The sequence below is a fragment of the Leptinotarsa decemlineata genome, unplaced genomic scaffold (assembly GCF_025532065.1).
Source record: "Leptinotarsa decemlineata unplaced genomic scaffold, Ldec_3_MD MMD2_P_RNA_scaffold_2, whole genome shotgun sequence".
NCBI lineage: Eukaryota > Metazoa > Arthropoda > Insecta > Coleoptera > Chrysomelidae > Leptinotarsa > Leptinotarsa decemlineata.
In genome coordinates, this window is record NW_027412529.1 from 19,751,371 (window position 1) to 19,773,078 (window position 21,708).

At 34.2% G+C, this 21,708-nt stretch overlaps 1 protein-coding gene across 2 annotated transcripts in view; it reads right to left on the reverse strand.

The window, feature by feature from the left end:
* Positions 1-10,239, reverse strand: part of LOC111509615 (trypsin-2) — a 46,538-nt gene extending 36,299 nt beyond the window's left edge. Inside the window, exons 1-2 of one of the 2 annotated variants that reach the window (XM_074185130.1) lie at positions 10,096-10,239; positions 9,950-10,011 (exon numbers count right to left, since the gene is read on the reverse strand). In XM_074185130.1, coding sequence (XP_074041231.1) covers positions 9,950-10,011; positions 10,096-10,147 — 114 coding nt within the window. In that variant the 5' untranslated portion in view covers positions 10,148-10,239. The remainder of the gene's footprint in view (positions 1-9,949; positions 10,012-10,095) is intronic. The other variant, XM_074185127.1, reaches the window with a different exon arrangement.
* Between the last annotated feature and the right edge of the window lie 11,469 nt (positions 10,240-21,708).

The following is a 21,708-nucleotide window of genomic DNA, read 5'->3' on the forward strand; positions in this document are numbered from 1 at the left end:
CTTCGTAAAAACATCCTCTAATCGGCTGTTCATTCATATCTTCAAGATTATAAGTCGTTGGGATGGTTTTATTAATTTTAACAATCTTGAATAGCTCCGTGGTAAAATTCGCAGTGTAAGACTTTTCAAAAATATGTTTGTATTTACTTATACGTACAATATCATTTAATTGGAATTTGGGTTTACTTTGTCTTCCTCCAATTCCATTGATACCCTTGAATTTTAATTTTGTTGTTGAATCAACATTGATGGGTGCCATACCTATTGTACGATGAACTTTATTATTATATCTACTAGTTATAATTGGAAGAATATCAAGCCATTTGTGGTGACCTCTCATCGAAAATTCCTTGTAGAGCCATGCCTTTATTGTACGAATCACTCTTTCTGCTATAGCTGCCTTCTTTGTGCTAAATGTTGAATAATGATTGATATTATATTCTCGCATGAGAGATGAGAAGCTTTTATTGAAAAATTCTTTCCCTTGATCGCTTTGTATGTGTTTGGGGGAGTATTTGGCTTCTTTCAGTACATGTTTCATTGCATTAGTTACTGTACTACCTGTTTTATCTTTAACTGCTACAGTCCACAGATATTTGGAGTAACAATCTATCACTACAAGTATATATCGGTATCCTTCATTACTTTTTGCATAAGGTTGCAGTTCAGCTAAATCTATTTGCCATAGATCTGCAAAACCTTTGATGGTGGTTATTCTTCTACGAAAATTACGTCTTGCAGGTTTATGTAATTCATTAACAACTTGTCGTTTGACATCACTTATTTCATTAGTCATTCTATTTCAATATGATTAAAGAGAAAAGGTGATAATGTTACTGCATTGAATGATGATGTGACAGTGTTCATTACATGTGAATATGTTAATATATTATACCTTCTTCACGTAATTCTTCAATTATTGAAATTATTTCATTATCATGTCCGGTATGTCCGGCTGACTTTGAAGCTACCAATAGTCGTAGGCGAGCAACTAACTCTTTCGGTGAATTCTAGTACACATAATTCACAGGTTTAGAATTATATATTTTCTCCATTTTCACTCGTTTGAGTGCTCCACCAATTTTACTTCTACTTCTTATTGGATATTGTCGTGAGTCTAATAGAGGTTTGATAACTTCACGAAATTTTTTAGAATTTGTATTTTTAAAACCATTCTTCAGATGATATTGTTTATATGGAGCATTCGTTATTTTCAATATTTTGGAATATACTTGACGAGTTTCTTCATTATCAACATCTTGTGGATTCTTCAAAAAAATCATATCATACAATTCTGGACTACCTGCGCATTCATATTTTTTCACTTTATTAGCATCCCAAAATGAAATGTTTCCATCTTTGAAATTTACCACTAGACTTCCCATTTTCAGCTTTTGTGTAATTGGATCCATACGTACGCCAAATGTTCCATCATATGCTGGATTTCTAGATTTTATATTATTCAAATGTTTCATCAAAACATCTTCACCACTTTCATTCATACCAGGTGAGATGTCAGGATCCGAGGAATCGATGTGGGACGATGATGGTGTTTCGAATAGAGTTGTTCTCATATCGTCTTGAAGTGTGCTCGTGTCACTATTCACAGATGATACACTACCAAAAGATTGTTTTCTTCCTATTGGAGTACTCATGGGATAATTTGAAGTAGATTGAACAGTTCCATGATTTGGTGATAACACTGGTGATTTAGAAGTAGCGTTTGATGATAAAACATTCAATGGTTTCATTATGGGCTCATACAATCTTTCAAGTGTCGTACGATTTTCAATATTATCATTCTTGATAGAGTTGAATTTCTGCCTGACAGCTTCTGTTGTCTCTACTAGTTGACGTTTCAAATTTATTTCATTGTTTTTATTTTCAGGATCTTTTTTTGTATTCATAATGCCCTTTTTTTGAATTAAAGCTTAATTCGTTGGTGAAGTGACCACTACAATATTCAGTGATCGAATAAGTTCCAAAAACAAGATCATGGGTATATAAAACTATCGAATCCTTTGCGATATCTACCTTCATCTATTTTTCTATCCTTATCAATGACTAGAAATCCATATTGGTCCTCCCAGCATTTAACACACATCAATTGGAATTGTTTGAATGTTACATCGGGTGAAACATGATCTGAATAAATGTGATGTAAATTCGTCTCATCTTGTTTGAACATTATAATGAAATTGGTATTGTCACGCACTAACTGTTTGGGTACCCGTGAATATGTCTGTGCTAGATAAAAACAATCAACATCCTTATGACGTCCCATACAGAAATATGATCTAATAATATCTTGCTTTTCACATATCACATCATCGAAAATGAAAACAGAATTAGGCTTAGCGTCGGAGGGTTCCACTATTTCTGCATTATTGCTGAATGTATAAAAACCTAATCCTTTTATAGGTTCCAAAACACTTCGCAAGTACTGATATTTAGGTTGATTGAGTGATTTCGAATAGAGATACACATTTCTAAATCTCAGTCCTTGTGGATGTGTTAATAGTGATATCATTGCATTCGTCTTTCCACAATTTGAAGGTCCTATAATGAGTCCTCGAACTGATGATGGAAGTAGTGGACCATGTCTGAATACCCTTTGTCCATTCAATCCACAACCAAATTTCTCATCTAGATTATCTACAGCAAACTTTTCTTTCTGTTTTACAATGCGCATCGTGCCGTGGTTGGAGACTATATAAATGTTATTAGCTTATTCATTTCAATGTGTACCATCAAACGATACGGACGTATTGAAAGTGATCGTAAAATTAAAAGAGGTTGTGGTTTTGTTAATGATTTAATAAACAAACTTCCTTTCGAATTACATCTACCCGGAGGTTATCAATACTGTGGACCGGGTACAAAATTGAAACAACGTTTAGCTCGTAACGACCCTGGAATCAATAAATTAGATATTGAATGCAAATAACACGATATTCAATATTCTAAGCATCCATCCGATCTTGCAGCAAGACATTTAGCCGACAAAGAACTTGAATACAGCGCTTGGGATAGGGTTAAATCGAAGGACGCGAGTATTGGGGAAAGAGCAGCTGCATTACTTGTCACCAACATTATGAAAGCGAAAAGACATATGGGCATGGGTTGTAGTACCAATAAGAAAAAATGTAAGAGGAAACAAACGAAGAAAAGTAAAATTAAAAAAGTTGCATTTGGTGCTGGGATAGTCCATAAAGTGCGAAATGTATTGAAGAAAGCTGGTGGGAATCAATTTGTGACGAATAATAGCAAAAAAGCTATCACTGTGGCATTGCAGGCGGCACGTAAATACCTTAAAGCTGCCGGTGGAAAGAAGAAAATCCGCACACCACGCATAATTCCTGTTCCCAAGATCGGTGGACTTTTACCATTGATACCAATTTTTGCTGGACTATCCGCACTAGGAAGTTTGGCGGGAGCCGCTGCTGGTATTACCAAGGCCGTGAATTCGGCAAAAGCCAGCAGAGCGGCTTTAATGGAAGCCAATCGTCACAATAAAACCATGGAGGCTGTAGCATTAGGCAAACGCGGAAGTGGAATATATCTCAAACCATACCGTAAAGGTTTAGGACTATATTTAAAACCATACAAAGCCACAAACAAAACAAAAAACTAATTGAACCCCTACCTCAGAGGCCTCTTACTGATCTCGATCTCAGTTATTATGCACAAAAAATGAAAATTCCACATTTTCGTGGTGTTTTTATGCGTGATAGATTACCATCTTCAGGTCCAAAACAAAACGAGACAGCTATTGTTAATTTAGATGGAATGAGTGGACCAGGAACACATTGGGTGGCATATAAAAAATGTGGGAAAGAAGTCACATATTTCGATAGTTTTGGAGATCTATCCCCACCATTGGAATTGACTCGATTCTTTCGAAAATGTTCGAATGTAAAAATCAAATATAACTATGATCGACAACAGAAATTTAATACAGTTCTCTGTGGTCACTTGTGCTTGCAGTTTCTCTCTAAATAATTTTCCAAATAAAAATGGATTCAACACCAAAACTGGATCGGGAGGCTATCAAGGGAATGGGGTTTTCACTTAGAATGTTTTCAAAATATGGTACCTTGAAAAAAATGGATAAAGTGATGCTTGCAAATATGCCTAAGGAAGTGATACTTGCATGTGTTGCACATGAGATTGCATATGTTTGGGAAAAGTTGCCTAAGCATCTGCAAGATGACATCGATATAATGAAACATAGATATTGTTATGAGCACCACCACCACGATCAAAATTCAGAATCGGATGTTAATGACGGTCCTATACCTCGGAAATCTATGTGTTGTATTTGTAATATAGAGGATGTGAATATTGGTATCAATAAAAATGATACTTATTACAATACAACACCTTCCAAAAAGTGTAAATTGTCTCAAATGTGCTGTTGCTGTGTACAATAATAAATTGAAATGTGTTTCAAAATATTCATCAGTCATGTCACGAAAGTTCGAGCTACAAGCTGTCGGGACAAGTGTCTTGAGTGCGGATTTTTTTCCACCAATTGAATTGGATAGGAACAGTCGTTATGGATTAGGACTTTTGGGATTCTATGGGTGCAATACAATCAATAATATAACTGAAGCTAATAACTTAGTTAGTTTTAGAATCAGTAATGACAACTCATCGATACCCCAAAAGTTGACAATTGAAATTCCATGTGGTGCTTATGAAATAGAAGAGATCAATGCCGTCATACAGAAACATATCATGTTCAGATTGTTTCATGATAAAAAACCAAATGATGTCGTTGCAGATGATATTTTCTATCTACACGCCAATAATAATACATTCAAATGTGAAATGCGATCCAAATATGAAATTGATCTGACACATCCAAATTCAATAGCAGAAATGATGGGGTTCGCTCATGAAATATTTCCACCAAATCAGATACATGAATCATCATTACCAATAAACATTACAACTGTGAGACTTATCCGCTTAGATTGCAATATAATATCTGGTTCATATATAAATGGTGAAGAATCCCACATTCTTTTCTCATTCGATATTGATGTTGAACCTGGCTACAATCTCACTAAAGAACCACACAGTATTATATATATGCCTGTCAGTCCAGAAGGTCGTCAATTGATTCACAACATTACAGTGCGTATTTTGGATGAAAAAAATAACCTTATCGATTTTGGAAGTGAAGAAGAGATTTTCATTATTTTGGAATTGAAGAAAATCGAATAACTGTTGTTATGGGTTTCATTTATAATAGACAAAATCGCATTGAACAATCCCAAACGAGTTGCACTATCAAAAAGAAAGGTGTGCATAAAAAGAAGCTCATTCCACAAGTGTATGCTAAACAGTTAGCACATAACGCTCTGTCTGTGAGTGATCTTAAATTTTTGAAATCGATTGGATTGAAAGTGAGAAAATAACAATGGTGCTCGAAACAAACAATGAAAAGTTGAATATATTCAATGAACCAGTGCTCGATCATTCTCTCATAAGTTTACATGAGCACACATATAAGCCCTATGGATCACCGCTATTCAGGAATTCGGATGAAATCAGAATTGCAATCAATAATCAAGATGTTATACTAGATATTGCCGAGAGCTTCATTTACATAGAAGGTAAATTCACCCCCAAAGATGTAGCGAAAACATGCTATCTCTCGAATAATGCAATTGCATTTCTCTTTGACGAAATTCGTTATGAAATGGGTGGTGAACAAGTGGCTGTTGTTAGAAAACCTGGGATAACATCTACAATGAAAACCATGATATCATTTGGACAATCTCATGCTAACACATTATTGACATCTGGTTGGGGACTTTCACAATTGAAGCAAGATATCTTGGATACAAACAGTCATGTTTTTAGTGGAAAACTACCACTGAAATATTTGATGGGTTTTGCTGAAGATTACAACAAAAGTATCTTGAATGCCAAACAGGAATTGATTTTGATTATCGCTCGATCATTCAAAAACTCATATATAGGTGAGGTTGATGCTGATTTGGAAATAAATAAAATCGAATGGAAAATAAGGCATATTGTACCAGATGATAAACACAAGCTCAAACTTTTGAGTAGAATAAACAAAAGCGGTCTGAATGCCAAAATCAAGTTGGCGTATCGTATGTGGGACCTCTATGAACTACCATCATTACGTGGGACTTCTTCAGACATATGGGCCATCAAAACAACTAACGCATTGGAAACTCCTCGTTTTGTCATCATCGCATTCCAAAGTACTACCACATCTGAAGATAGAACACAAGATATTACAAAATTCACAACTGCTGATATCAATAGTATTCGAGTATACTTGAATTCTGAAGTTTATCCATATGAGCGTTGGAATTTGAATTTCGATAAAAAACTTGATGCTCCTGCTTATTATGCTTTTGAGAGTTTCCAGCGAAGTTATTATGATAAAGATATGAGTGAACCTCTGATGGACATTGGACAATTTAGAGAGAATCCACTATTCGTCATCGATTGTTCCCATCAACCGAATGCAACAAAATCATCAACTATTGATATAAAGATTGAGTTTGAGACGAGGAAGACCAAGTTTCCAGACAACACTAAAGTATATGCATTAATTTTGCATGATACAGTTTTAACATACAATGCATTGGATGGTTCAGTTCATAGCAGATATTGACACTTTTTTTTCACTCTATCATGTACTGTTTTATGATCTTTTTTTTTTTTTATTTGTAACTGACTTATATCATGTATTGTATTTTATATCATATTTATTGTTTTGTAATCATTTTCTATTGTATTTCATCAGATTCAAATAAATATAACATGAAAATAATACAAAGTTTTTTATTTGACATTATTTATGATTTACAGGAACATACAGACTATCTAAAATAACTTCTTCCTCATAATCATCATTTTCGCGACCATCTTCAATTTCCTCTCGATTTTCATCATTCAATTCAAAGTGATGAATAATCCATTCTGGCAAGTATGGTTGGAGGCTATACAGGAATCTTCTTAGGTTCAGTTCAATCATAACCTCACAAAGTTGCCACAATTCCAATTCATTATCCAAAAATTTGTTGCAAACTTCTGCACCACTCCAATAGTTCTCAGCATCACGAAGGCATAATTCGATTTGTTTTTCATCATAGCATACACTCATATCATAAACGCTTGCATGTTCGGCTCCATCACCCAACACCTTCAATTTAGACGACAAATGTTGAACCGATGATTTGAGATCTACAATATCGACCCAATCTTGACTTGCGTACTGCATCCACATCTTTAAATGGTGGAACTGAAATCGAATAAAAAAAACAATAAGCAACCTCCAATTTTTCAGTGATATAATACTCACATTCCCATTTTACTTGTAGTTACAAAGTGAGTGTATTCAACTAAGTTAGTAATGTTTATATTTCCATATAATTATCATCTAATATATGAATATTAATAAAACAATAAGAAATTCATTATAATTACTATTATTATTCAATCATATTGAATTTGACTAGAGTTATCGTTTTCACACCAAAAAAACTTTGTAAGCTATGACCTAAAGAAATTCACTATAAATTATTACTATTATTCAATCATATTGAATTTGACTAGAGATCGCGTTTTCATGCCAGCAAAACTTTGTTGGCTCTGTCCTAAATACATCATCGTATATTTACCACCTGATGAGTTGATACAAGATATATCGTCATCACTGAATTGCAACGAAATACGTTTTGGTAGCCATGTTTTAAATAATTTATCATTGCTCACATCTTGCAAAGTTAATAAAATTGATTTACCAAATCGTGTAGAATAAGTTGACATATTTTTAATTATGTACACTTCATCAATTGGCAATGATGATAAGGCCTTTTGCTCTAGTATTTCAACCTCCTGGACAATCAAATTATTAATTTTATTCAAGTCTACTTTTGAAACGGACATGATGAAAATATATATGAAAATATAAACAATTTCCAACAGACAAATACACTCACCGTCTTCCTTCTATTACGAACTGAATAACACTCTACCAATTGCTAACTGCTGCAGATATATTCGTCTACTGATTTCATAGTGTGCCAAGCATTTCTTTTATATTAAACAGTGCGAGTCACCCCCACCATGAAACCGTGAAAGGTTCACATTGATAGTTGCTATCCACTAGAGATGCCTGATGTCACAGCCAAGCCCATCTCCCAACTTGATGTGATAACAGTTGCCGGTACGAGCAAGCAGTGGTCGTTGCGGTCTCAGAGAGGATAGACGTTAGATAGACGGTCCTCGGCTGCCGTTGTGTCACCATCGATAGCGGGGCTAGAGCGAAGCGGCGCTTCGGGAGAGGTGAGGGCAGGCCGATGAATACGCATTACTCTGCCACACGTCGTGGAGTGAACATGTCGCTCTCTAGCCGTTGAACGGTTATTGCTGTGACGTCACTCCACTACTAAGTTGGTACCCTCACACCGATGGAGCATTTATTACTTGGAGGATCTTCGAAGTATGCAGACGTATGTTTGTACATAGACAAACAAGCACATGATGAAACCCTGTACCGTGCATTCTCCTACACACACACACACACACACATAAACACACAAAATCTCATATGAAAAAAAAATCTGAACGATCCATGCACCAGACACTTCAAGGTCACAACGCCTTGACTTCACTGCACAACAAAAAAAGCAAATAACACGTCATATTGGTGGGGGGAGAATTAGAACCGGGAAAAAATTTCTGAACGATCCATACACCACACCCTTCAAGGTCACATCACCTTGACTTCACCAAACAACAACCAATAAAAAAAGCAATTAATACGTCATAGTGGTGGGGGGAGGCCGAGAATCAGCTGTAAACAACTACTTCTACTTTTTGCTGAATGGTAATGTAAATAAACAGAACTGTCGGTACGGGAGTGATGCGAACCCGCATCGATTCAGAGAAGGTCACACTCAATATCCTGAAAAACTGAATGTTTGGGCAGGAATATTAGGCGATGCTTTAATTGGTCCCTTGTTCATACCAGGCAGACATTCATCTCGATATGCTGGAAAACATCATCGAACCTTTAATTGCGCATGAATTAGAGAACCAAAGGGACGACCAAGGCAACTTAGCTATAGACGAAGATTTGCTGCACTTGCAACAAGATGGAGCACCTCCTCACTATGCAGCTCTAGTTAGTCACTGGTTGGATACTAATTATCCGAAAAAATGGTTTGGAAGGAGAAGTCCCATTGAATGGCTACCCTGGTCACCAGACTTGGCGCTACCTGACTTTTTTCTGAGGGGTCACCTCGAGTCAGTTGTTTATAAAACTCAGCCTGCGTCATTTGGGGAATTGCGAGAAGGAATTACGCAAATACGTAGCGCCATTACTAGAATTTGAAAATAGGCTGTATTATTATTCACAAAGCAACAGAACCCACTTTGAACATTTACTTAATTGACATTTTTAATAAATTTGCAGTTCAACAAAAACCCCATTGAATATTCCATTCAAGCTAAAGTTTCACAATTATTGCTTCACCCTGTACAATTATTATTTATACCATTGGACAGTATTTTGTATAGTCTTTTCAATGATGTATCACAGGTAGGGGTTCGCAATTTGAACTTTTTTTTGTCATTTTCTTCTTATATCAATGATGTTTATTCATTGAACGTCTTATGAAAACCTGTTCGGAAATCCTTACAAAAACATTTTAGAAATGAATACAAAAAAGTTGCTACTTTGTTGATATGGGTTAGTATATGACGAAGAAAACATCTAGTCACTATTCAATTTCATTTACCTTCTAGATCTAGATGATAGTATTTAAGTGCTATGGGGCTCGTTATGAAAATTATTCGAAATCACACATATATCTTGGGGATCACTGAAATATTTAGAACGGGTATATACATTCAGAGAGATAAAAAAGTAGAATAAAATATAATTACTCACTATGTATGGATAGTCTTTTATATCTGCCGGTTCGCCCCCAATGATTCTCAAATTTGAAGCAGCTGAAAAATAAAACGATTTCAGTGCCAAACCTTGATATCACACAAATGGTGTGTTTGAAATGAAAAGCTGGAAAAAGATCTTACTGTTAACTGAAACAAATGAGATCAAGACAATACAACCTAGTTTGAAGTACATTTTGATGAAAATGATTTGTGATTGATTGGTGATTGGGTTAATATTACCAAAATATTATCAGTGAAGTTATTTTATCTCAAATTCCAAACTGATAAACATTCATGTCATATAGAAATGATAAGACAAATATCATAAGAAATTATTTTGAGTTTTCAAGATAGGATCTTGGATGGAAACAATTTGAAAAACAACTACGACTTACATCTTCAATTCGTATATCCGTTGAATCACGATTTATATTTGTTTGAGAGTATAGAATCCGAATTAGTTTCTAAAAGAGTTTGAGCCCCTACTCTGAAACGAAAAACGGTTATTCATCGCCAAATGTATTGATTTCGAGAAGCTTTCGTTACTTAAGCATGACCATTTCATCTGTGATGTCTACTAATAGTTTCATGTATGAAAAAAGTATGCCCGTTGAATTAACTTTTGGAATTTGTCTCCAGTTCAATATGATCATTAGTGGGCGTGGCTTCGTTTCTCTCAGTTGGATTCAATGATTCTGTTTCTGTACAGTTAAGGGCAGGTAGCCAGATTTCATTAATGTTCATTGCCTCTTCTCTCGATTGAAATTTTCCCTGTGTTTCTGAATCTCTATTGCCTCCCTATATAGTCTTGGGTTGTGATCCTGAGTTTTATTGAGTATTTGGGTATCTACTGATGTGATAATGTGAGCGTTTTCTTTGAGAGCATGTTCAGCTCAGCTGATTTGTTAGTTTGCCCGAAACGACAATTCATTTTGTGTTGCTGACTGTCCCTGATAGTTTTCGTTACCATAAATATTTCATGTGAATTTTGACGTGAGAGAGAAAATCGTTCAGTATCTCTTCACTATCCCGTTATTCTACGAACTCTACTCAACATAGCCAACAATATAGTTTCACGGCCGCTCTGAGGCTCGTCATCCAAAATTATTCATTGAAAAGTTCGCCTCCACCGCATCTAATGGACTACCTATTACCGTACCATCCGTTTGTTCTTAAAAAATACCATTCCACTGGAAATACGTTGATGATGAACCGGTTAGTGAACCAGATTCAAATACTTGTAGTTTCTGTGTGGATAACAACTCGAGACCGTTAACTTATCGCAACTGATAATTTTTTCATAACCTACACCTTATAATTTGATCTCCACAAGCTTTATTTTTGAAAAATATCACGACATGTTTCACTAATACAGTAGCTTTTTCGTAGTTAATTATGTGCTAAACGTTCATTCTCACTCTGATATTTACACAGGGTGTTAATTTGAAAACTTCCCACGTTTAATATATCCTTTCCAGTAAATGATATATGGAAAGTAGGAGATTTGAGCCGGTTCTAAGCTTCCCCCCCACCGCTATGACGTCATGTGGGGTGAATGATCTGAACCGACCCGACTTTAAAAAATATGTCTGGTGCATGCGATCTTGAAAAATATGTCTGGTGTATATGACCTTGAAAAATATGTCTGGTGCATAGGTACCATACCGCACCCGAAAATCCCCCCTATCCCCCACACTCCCCCCAAACTTCCTTTCACCCCCACACTCTCCCCCATCCCCACACACTTTCCCCACACTTCCCTCATCCCCCCACGTTTCCCCCACACTTCCCCACTCCTCTTTCCGACCCCATACCCTCACAATAGTATGACGTCTATGCAAACTAGTTTACATAGTGTACATACCCCCAACCCGAGCACAACACACCTGCGCAACACAAACTTCAAGACACGAATGCCCGCACTGGTACAAACTAGTTTGCATAGAGTACATACACCATCCAACCCGAGAACAATACATCTTCACTCCGCAAAGTTCGGGACACGAATGCCCGCACTGCTGTCACCTTAACGCATCGGTAATGGAGTCGTCTGTGACGCCACCTCTCGAGAGATGTTACACGCGTCCAATACAATCTACCCAACCCGAGCACACACATCTTCACTGCACAAAGTTCGAGACACGAATGCCCGCACAACTTTCACCTTAACGCATCGTTAAATATAGTGTTTTTTGCATTCAATATCTATTCATTGATTCCGGGACCGTTGCGAGCTAAACGTTGTTTCGATTTTGTACCCGGTCCTCCGATGCTAAGCCTGATTCTGTTTTCATTTTCGATGATATAATATGTGAAAATCAGGATATTATCAGATCATATTTCTGTATGGGACGTCATAAGGATTCGATAGTTTTATATATCCGTGATCCCGTTATTCGAATTCATTTGATCCTTGAATATTGTAAAGGTCACTTCAGCGAATTGAGCTAAAATTTAAAAAAGACAATATGAATACAAAACATGATTCTGAAAATAAAAACAATGAAATGAATTTGAAACGTCAGCTAGTTGAGACAACAGAAACTGTCAGGCAGAAATTCAACTCTATCAAGAATGATAATATCAAAAATCGTTCGACACTCGAAAAATTGTATGAGCCCATAACGAAACCATTAACTCATTCAGCAGCGTGTTGCATGATATGTATACTGAATTGGAGAATTAAGTTGCATTATCATACTACGACGATGAACGATTTATCATTCCGAATATTACCCACACTCTTCCTTGGGTTCATAATGATATTGAATTTTATCAAAACGATCCGAATGATAACATTCGTTGAATAAATAATATTATTCAACAATCACATCCTCAAGAGAGTCCACTGGATCAATTAATTAATTTACTGTCTGCCGAGTTCAATGATTGAAGTACCATTTAATGTCGTTAAAACCAGAAAATTCAAAATTGATGTTCATGTAGGTATTTATGAATGAATAATAATGTGTAGCAAACTGAAATATGATATTAGTATATTGTGTACGTATATGTATTACTTTTACAGAATTACTTTGATGAATATGAAAATGATAAAAAAAAAATTCATTTGTTTCATTTATATTTTCCTAACCAATCACTTAAAAGTATACAGGGCTTTTGATGATGAGCGTTAATCAGCCGTTTCTGACAAACTATTCAACGGATCAACCTGAAAATTCCACAGTATGCATAAATCGATATGACCTACACGCCTGAAATATTTCAGACGAACCGGCGTTGTCGCTTCTACTATAAAGTTGCGGCTTCTTTGATTTGTCGAATGGAACACCCCGTATATAATATCATATTATGATCCATTATCACTTTGTCAACAAATTCATATACTATTTTCCTATACTTAACTCTTAACGTTTAGAAGATATAAATTAATTTCGATATTTTTTTTACCAAACATGCTGATAATCTTGAACTCTCTTGCACTAAAACGATCAAATTTGAAATGGAGTGGAGTGATACTATGAGGATCTTCACTCCGAGTCATATTTCCATTTGCCTCATACAGGGTCTTCATAAAATGCAGATACTTTGATCTCGTGAAAAAATGAGTGGAACTCAATTTTTTTAAATGGAACACCCTGTATATTTCAGCATTTTTGAGCTCTACATTCAATTTAAGATTAACTTTGTTCAGATAAAACTATTTCTATTTCGAACCGTTTTCGAGATAAACTGTTTCAAACGGAAACTGACGTGGTTTTCTTGCTCGTGTTTTTGAATTCATCACTTATTTTGGATATTCAACATTTTTTTTTTTATACTTAGTAATTTTTTTTTTTAATCCAGTTTTTCAACTGTCTCAGATCAGTCATTTCGAAATTGGTATGTACCTACCTTAGAAAAAGTTACAATTTGTATACATTGAGGTATTGGTCTCTAACGTACAACAGTACACATTAATATTTTTCAATAGTGTGCTTTGGAAAAATAAATAAACCAATTATTTAACATCAGACTTTCGTTGGTAGTTTTGACTGATTGTGATAGCTACCAATTATAATAGAACAATGTCAAGATTACGTTACAGTAATGAAGATTTCTTGAATTTATTAATAATTTATGGTGAGTGCAATAGAATTGCAAGTAGAACATGCCGAGTATTTCATGAAAGATATCCAGAACTTCCGAAGCCGAATAATAATGTGATAAATCGACTACTAAAAAACTGTAGGTTGAATGGAACCTTCCGTCCAAAAACCATTCGTGAGAAGACTAAAGTGGATGATGATAACAATGGTATAACAGTTTTGGGATACTTTCATGCATTTCCAAATGCTTCTCTGCACGAGGCTGAAATGGAGATAGGTATACCCTACGTGACAATTTGTCGAATTCCTAATAAGGATAAATGGTATCCCTATAAGTTTTACTATGTCCGACATTTGAAAGAGACTGATTTACCTCGTAGAGTGGAATTCTTTGAATGGTTACTTGTCAAGACTCAAGAGGATGAACATTTCCCTGACAATATCATATGGACAGATGAGGCCAAGTTCACAAAAAATGGGGTTTTCAATAGACACAACAGTCATTATTGGGCGCCAGAAAATCCCCATGTTGTCCGCCAAAGGGATTTTCAAAAAAGATGGCAATTCAATGTATATTGTGCCATAAAGAATGAGTCAATTTTTTATATCGAGTTTTATGATGATAATTTCAATGGATCAAAATATGAAGATTCACTGAGGAACGGAATTCAAATGATTTTAAATAATAGACCAGGAAGAGAACGTGTATGGTACCAAATGGATGGTGCTCCACCCCATAATTCTCATTCAGTCAGTGAAGCTTTAACCGAAATCTTCGAAGACAGATGGATTGGTAATAATACCTTTTCGTTGGCCTTCTAGAACACCAGATGGTAATCCATTAGATTATTTCGTGTGGAGTTTCATCAGAAATATGGTTTACTCTACTCCAATAACAACAATGGAAGATATGAAATCGGGAGTTACAACTGCTTTCAATAGTTTGACTCCAGACTTGATCAGAAGCACTACACATGACAATCTTTTGAAGAGATTACATGTTTGTTTAATTAGAGGTGGTGATGTGTTTGAGCATATTCTGAAATACACTGACGATTAAATTAACTCATTAATTTATGGGTTTATTATTTTCAGTTCGTGTTTCGGCGTTAATAAAACTATTGTTTGAAGAGAAGTTTCATTCGATGGTTGAGGTGTATTTCAATAATTATCTTTCCATTGTATTATCTGTGACTAATTGAGAAACATCAAATGAAATCTGTTTTACAAAAATGAGTGATGAAAAAGGAAACCATGTCAATTTCCGTTTGAAACAGTTTATCTAGAAAACGGTTCAAAATAGAAATAATATTATCTGAACAAAGGTAATCTAAAATTGGATGTAGAGTTCGAAAATGTTGAAATATACAGGGTGTTCTATTTGAAAAAATTGAGTTCCACTCATTTTTTCATGAGATCAAGGTATCTGCATTTTTTGAAGACCCTGTATGAGACAAATGAAAATATGACTCGGAGTGAAGATCCTCATAGTATCACTCCACTCCATTTCAAATTTGATCGTTTTAGTGCAAGAGAGTACAAGATTATCAGCATTTATGAAAGTTCATGTTTGGTAAAAAAAATATCGAAATTAATTTATAACTTCTAAAAGGTAATAGATAGGTATAGGGAAATAATATATGAATTTGTTGACAAAGTATTAAGAAATCATAATATGATATTATATACGGGGTGTTCCATTTGAAAAATAAAAGAAGCCGCTACTTTATAGTAGAAGCGACAACGCCGCTTCGTCTAAAATATTTTAGGCGTGTAGGTCATTTTGACTTATGCATACTGTGGAATTTTCAGGTTGATCCGTTGAATAGTTTGCCAGAAACGGCTAATTAACGCTCATCATGAAAAGCCCTGTATAATGCATGATGCAAATGCAAGGAATATCAGTTTGAAAAGAATCGTCGTGGGTGCACAATGTCTAAAACAATAGATACATTTGATAGAAAAAGAAAATGGGGTGGTAATGTCATTTGAGGTCCTTCCGGTAATGGATTTAAATTAGCAAAAGATGGTAATTATGACATGCAAAGAAAAATATTGAAAAATACAAGCGAACTAATTGGCAAGAGCGATTGTGTAACTGTTTTATATCTTGAGGAAGAAATTAATGGAAAAAAACATAGTGAGTTATTTTATTTTTGATCAATTTTTTCGTCTTTCTAAATGTATTTTGAATTATTCTCATCATTAACGAGATATATGTTAAAAAAATTGCTCATAATGATAACCTAGATGTTCAATAGAACACTTTGAATGACTGTGATTTCGAACAATCTTCTAATAATGAGCACTAAAACATTTTCGTTGAAGAGGTAAATGAAATTGAAAAGTAATAAGATGATTATTTTATTATATGCTGACTCAGATCAACATATGAGCCAATTTGTTGTATTGAATTCGAACATTTTTTTTGTAAGGAATTCCCCAACAGGTTTTTATTAGACGTTCAATGACTCAACATCAGTGATATATGAAGAAAATTAGTTGTTGCCCGCGGTTACGCCTGCGTAGAATTTGATTTGTCACATTAAGTTTCGTGACAGACCATCTTGAACAAATAGTAATATTTTTTTATTAACACAATACTTCAGGTTTCCAACTTCAAAACCGACGAAATTCAATACAATCTTTGAACCCCTATTTTCCCCCTTAGGGATGGAAATTCCTGATTCCTTTTATTGATGCTTATTTCCGCAATGCGAAGAACCTACCTGCATACTTCAAGATTCTATTTTCAGTAGCTTCGGTTGTACGTTAATATAAATAAGAACGGGCAACAGCTAGTAATTTATATTTTTACTTTGAAAATACAGTAACTGAAAAAATATGCTAACTGTATTAAGCGATGATTACCTATAAAGAAATTCGCAAAACTAGCACAATCGTCAACGACGTCTGCCCTCACGCGTCTGCCCGCGTTCGGATCGTGTTCTCGGCGATGACACTCCATTGCTTAGATCTCTCCTCTACCACCGCGCATCGTCCCGAGTCGTCTCACAGTAGACGCGATACGTAATGGCTTACTGCGTTGCATCAAGCTAATCTTATCATGATAAATTTTTAACGATTCGTTCAAATCATTTAGTGTAGGAGATAAAGTTCATCTATATTGAATTTTTAAACGACAATTATATAAATTTTTATAAGAATTTGACAGATATTCTTAAATGTGCATTGTAAAAAAAGTTTCCATTTCAATTGTATGTATGGCTCAGTATCTTGCATATAGTAGCTACCACATAAGAGGTGAAAATATGATATCGCGGACTTTTATTTCGAACTATTCAAGATAAACCGTCTTACGGTACATTATCTGCAAGTAACTTCAACGGTATAGGCAGCGTCAAAGTATTTTTCTGACCAACTCAATACATATCGTTATATTATGATCAGAATTACATAAAACCTTTGTAAATTGTAGCATATATGTTATGGTCTGGTTCACATGTACTCGATTCAGCTCTTTTTGGTGACATTTTTCAGCCCTGTCCAAAAATTACGACCAAGGGGTCATTCAATTCCTATTTTTGCCTAGAAAGTTTAAAGGAAGGTCCGGAAACGCGCCGACAAAAATCACAAAAGTTATAAACAATTAAGTGAAAAAAAATGGGGGCTTTAGTTTTTTCTTGATATCTCGGAAAATTTTCAAAATTTTGGAAATTTGAAAAAAGATTTGAAAAGATCAATGAATTTGCGTAAAAAAAGTTCCGACTCCCGAAACTTTATCTCGATTATTTATAATTTTTACAGAGCCCTGAAAATAGAGCCAAAAGTGGGTAGTCTGGCTTCCGCGCGCCTTTCGTCACTCTGACATTAAAACAAAAAAAAATATTTAAACATATCAAATGTAAATATTGAGGAATGAAAAAATTCATGTAATGTTGGGATACATCAATGAACAATAATTTGCAGTCAAAAAATTTTTATCCTAATTTTAAGGTCAATTATAAATTTATTAATTAATAACTTTTTCTGAATTAAAAGTTAATATAAAAATCCCTATAATTATTAAACTGAAACCCTGGCATTTTTTTCCTTTGGTGAAGTTATCCTTAATAGGCAAAAAATAGATTACCGTTGTCAAAATAAAAAAATTGTTGTTTTCTATTTTTTTATTGACAATTGAAAATTATGATTTTATAAAAAATACATTACAATTTTTTTTTATTTTTCATTGTTTTAATGTCTCATGGCTAAAAACTGATTAATAATATTTTTTTTAATTTTTTACAGCTATTGTTGATAAATTTATTATAAACAAATACATTGTTCACAAGCAATTCGAATTTTTTTTTGGCATTATGTTAATTGAAAACAATCATGATTTTTAGAAAAGAAATGGTTTCTTGAAAAAATTTCTTTGTTGCTAAAAAATGCGTTTGTTAATTAACAATCGTTTTTTGCAACTGAATATTAAAATTGAGGAACCATTTTTTTCAAATCATAAATCCTATTGCTCTTTACGGTTTTGAAAAAACTTTTTTTTATTTTTTTTTAATTGTTTATTTAAACAATTCAAGCCTTTTACTGAAGTTGTAGTCAATTGTCAATGAAAAAATAGACAATAACAATTTTTTTATTTTGACAATGGTAATCTATTTTTTTGCCTATTGAGGATAACTTCACTATAGGAAAAAAATGCCGGGGTTTTAGTTTGATGATTATAGGGATCTTTATATTAAGTTTCAATTCAGAAAAAGTTATTAATTAACAAATTTATAATTAACGTTAAAATTGGGATAAACATTTTTTGATTGCGGATTATTGTTTACTGATGTATCCCAACAATACCTGAATTTTTTCATTCCTCAATATTGACATTTAATATGTTTAAATATTTTTTTTTTGTTTTTATGTCAGAGTGACGAAAGGCGCGCGGACCTTTCCTTGAACTTCACAGGCAAAAATACGAATCGAATGACACCTTGGTCGTAATTTTTGGACAGGGCTGAAAAATGTTACAATAAAAAGTACATGTGAACTAGACTATTATTCTGATGTATAAGCTGTACTTACGTGAAGTTTCATCCAAATCTGTTTGGTCGTTTAGTCGTGAATGAGTAACAAACTTACATACAAATATCCATCCTCACAAACTTCCACATTTATATTAGTAATAGTGTAGATGGTATGGATGACAAAAAATGCTCAAAGCGTACCTAACATTGAAATCTAGTAATTCACAGCAAAACTCTTGAATTGAAAGTTTTCCACAATTCTTGTTTAATGGTGTTTAATGAATTCTTTTCGATGCCAAAATAGGCCTCTGGAAATATAAGCCTTTAAATTTAATATTGAGCTTGTCCGTATTACACTTTTTATAAGTCATGAATGATAAACTGCACTACATTATACATCAGATATTGTTGTGAAGAGTTGAACGCTCTACAAATAAAGTCCGATGTTAGTTATTCGATGGATCATCCCAGTCAAAAGTTATTCGAGAACAAAGTTGAATTCATTTTCAATTTAGCGGTTTTCTCAATTTCAATTGAAGGTTTTTGAAAAAACTGATAGTTTATTTCTGAGCTATCAGAGTTTGGAAAATGATACTATCATGTTTTATCCTCAAATATTGCACTCATTTAATTTAAAAAATATTCTCAAATAAATTGCGCTCAAAATCAGCTGATAAGCTTTTATACATGGCTTGAAGAGTTATTAGTGTTCGTAAATTTTCATGATCCAGACCAACAGTAGTTTTATTCAACACATATGTATTCATGACTTATAAACATTATAAATTATTCACTTATGACATATAACAAATTAAAAATATATTACTTGTGATAAATTCAAATTTTTCTCTTCTAAAAATGATTTTCTCATATGTACAGGAAATTGATCTTACCGAAAGTTGTCTTATTGTAGTTGGGATATCACTGCCGCGAACTAGTTGCAGAGAGTACGAGTAATGCAGTTGTTTCTCATCCTTTGTGGGGTAATAGCTGTGTTCCTCAATCAAAGCGACCCATCATTGTATCTTCCAATGTACCTATTGAAATATATCGAACATTCCTTATATGAATCATTTGTGCACCATGTTAAAACATCATCCTTCAGAAAGCCGCATGACAAATCAAAATTTTTGAACAGCTCTAGCGAATTTACGGAGACAAAGTCAGTCAAATCTTCTTGCAATAAAGTTTCAAGATATTGTTCTGTAATTCCATACCGTCGACGCATTATGTTTAAAATATGTTTCTTCCGTTAACCAGCTATCGCACCCCTACGAAAGACAACCCTTAAAAGTCGAATCTTGTGCGAGCTAAGGACTAACAAGGTTTAACCATTTAACGTGTGATTCCTAACACGGTATAGAACTTTATCGATTTTAAATTGCCGCAACAAAACTTTTCTTCACATCAACCGTGTTAGGAATCACACGTTAATAGGTAAGACCTCGTTAATCCTTAGCTTGCACAAGTTTCGACTTCTGAGGGTTGTCGTTCGTAGGGGTGCGACAGTTGGTTAACGGAAAAACAGATTTTAAACAGATTTTTAAACTGATACGTTATTGTCAATATCACTCTTTACATTCTTTATATTTTTCCACACATCAACTATTACGTTATTGTCAAATAATAAAATTGTGGCTGACTCTCCATTTGGAATGCCACAAGGGCTCAATCATTTTCTGACAAGCTATAGTTATAGGTAAACCGGCTGATCTGTGTTTTCAGACTGAATCAAGTCCTTGATTTTAAGTCATTAAATAGCGCTTAGATAACTGAAGTTGAATTATACCATACTTTGATATAATATAAAATCACAAAACTACAAATTCAATGTAAATTTTCCTTCTCTTGAGCTGAAACATTAAATTGACCACAAAATAAAAATAATTTCAAGCTATAGATGGCCTTTGTATGATGCATAGCACCAGGTCCTGCGAAAAAAAATGATTCTTCAGAGAAACAATGAAGGAATACAAAACATGCAAGTAAAAGCTCTCGATAATCATTTTGAAGCTGTGACATCTAGAAAAAAAAACTCGACTATCAAAATTGAGAGATTGAAAAGTCCTTTGAGCAATTGTTGATGAGAGTAACAATTTCAGCTTTTTTTTCTGCCAAAGTATTTGCTACAGTTCCATCTTCTATTCAACTTTTATAATTATATATTATATATTTTATTCTAAAGAATATTGGAACATTAGGACCAGATGTCGTTTTCAAAGAAACTTCGAAAACTCCTTCGAACGTCATCTCCATTAGATATATATATATATGATGGCGGCATGGAAGCCAAACTAATTTTCTGTCAAGTGCTTTTTTGAAAAAAGCACAAGTTTTTTTTGTGAATACCTCAATCACAAAAATCAAAAAAAGATAAATTCAAACATAAATGCTTTATAAAAATAATGAAAATTCAATGACCCATATACAAGTATTTACAGGTGGCGTATCAAAACATATGCTCTCATATATGGAGCATCTTCCCACCGATTCAGAGTGTATAACAACTGAAGCTTTTCCGTTGACAGTTTTTGGAACTCTGAGAAGTTGATCAACCACAGAAACTAATAAAAAACTACAATACGGTACCCAGTTTTCGTACCTCTGATATCAATGAGAATTCTCGCATCCTCAATGTTCCTCAATTTGGGTTATTACAGCAAATGCAAGTTTGAACAAAATAAAGTTGAGTTTAATTCATGAGTTTTTCAATTTCACTTCGAAAAGTA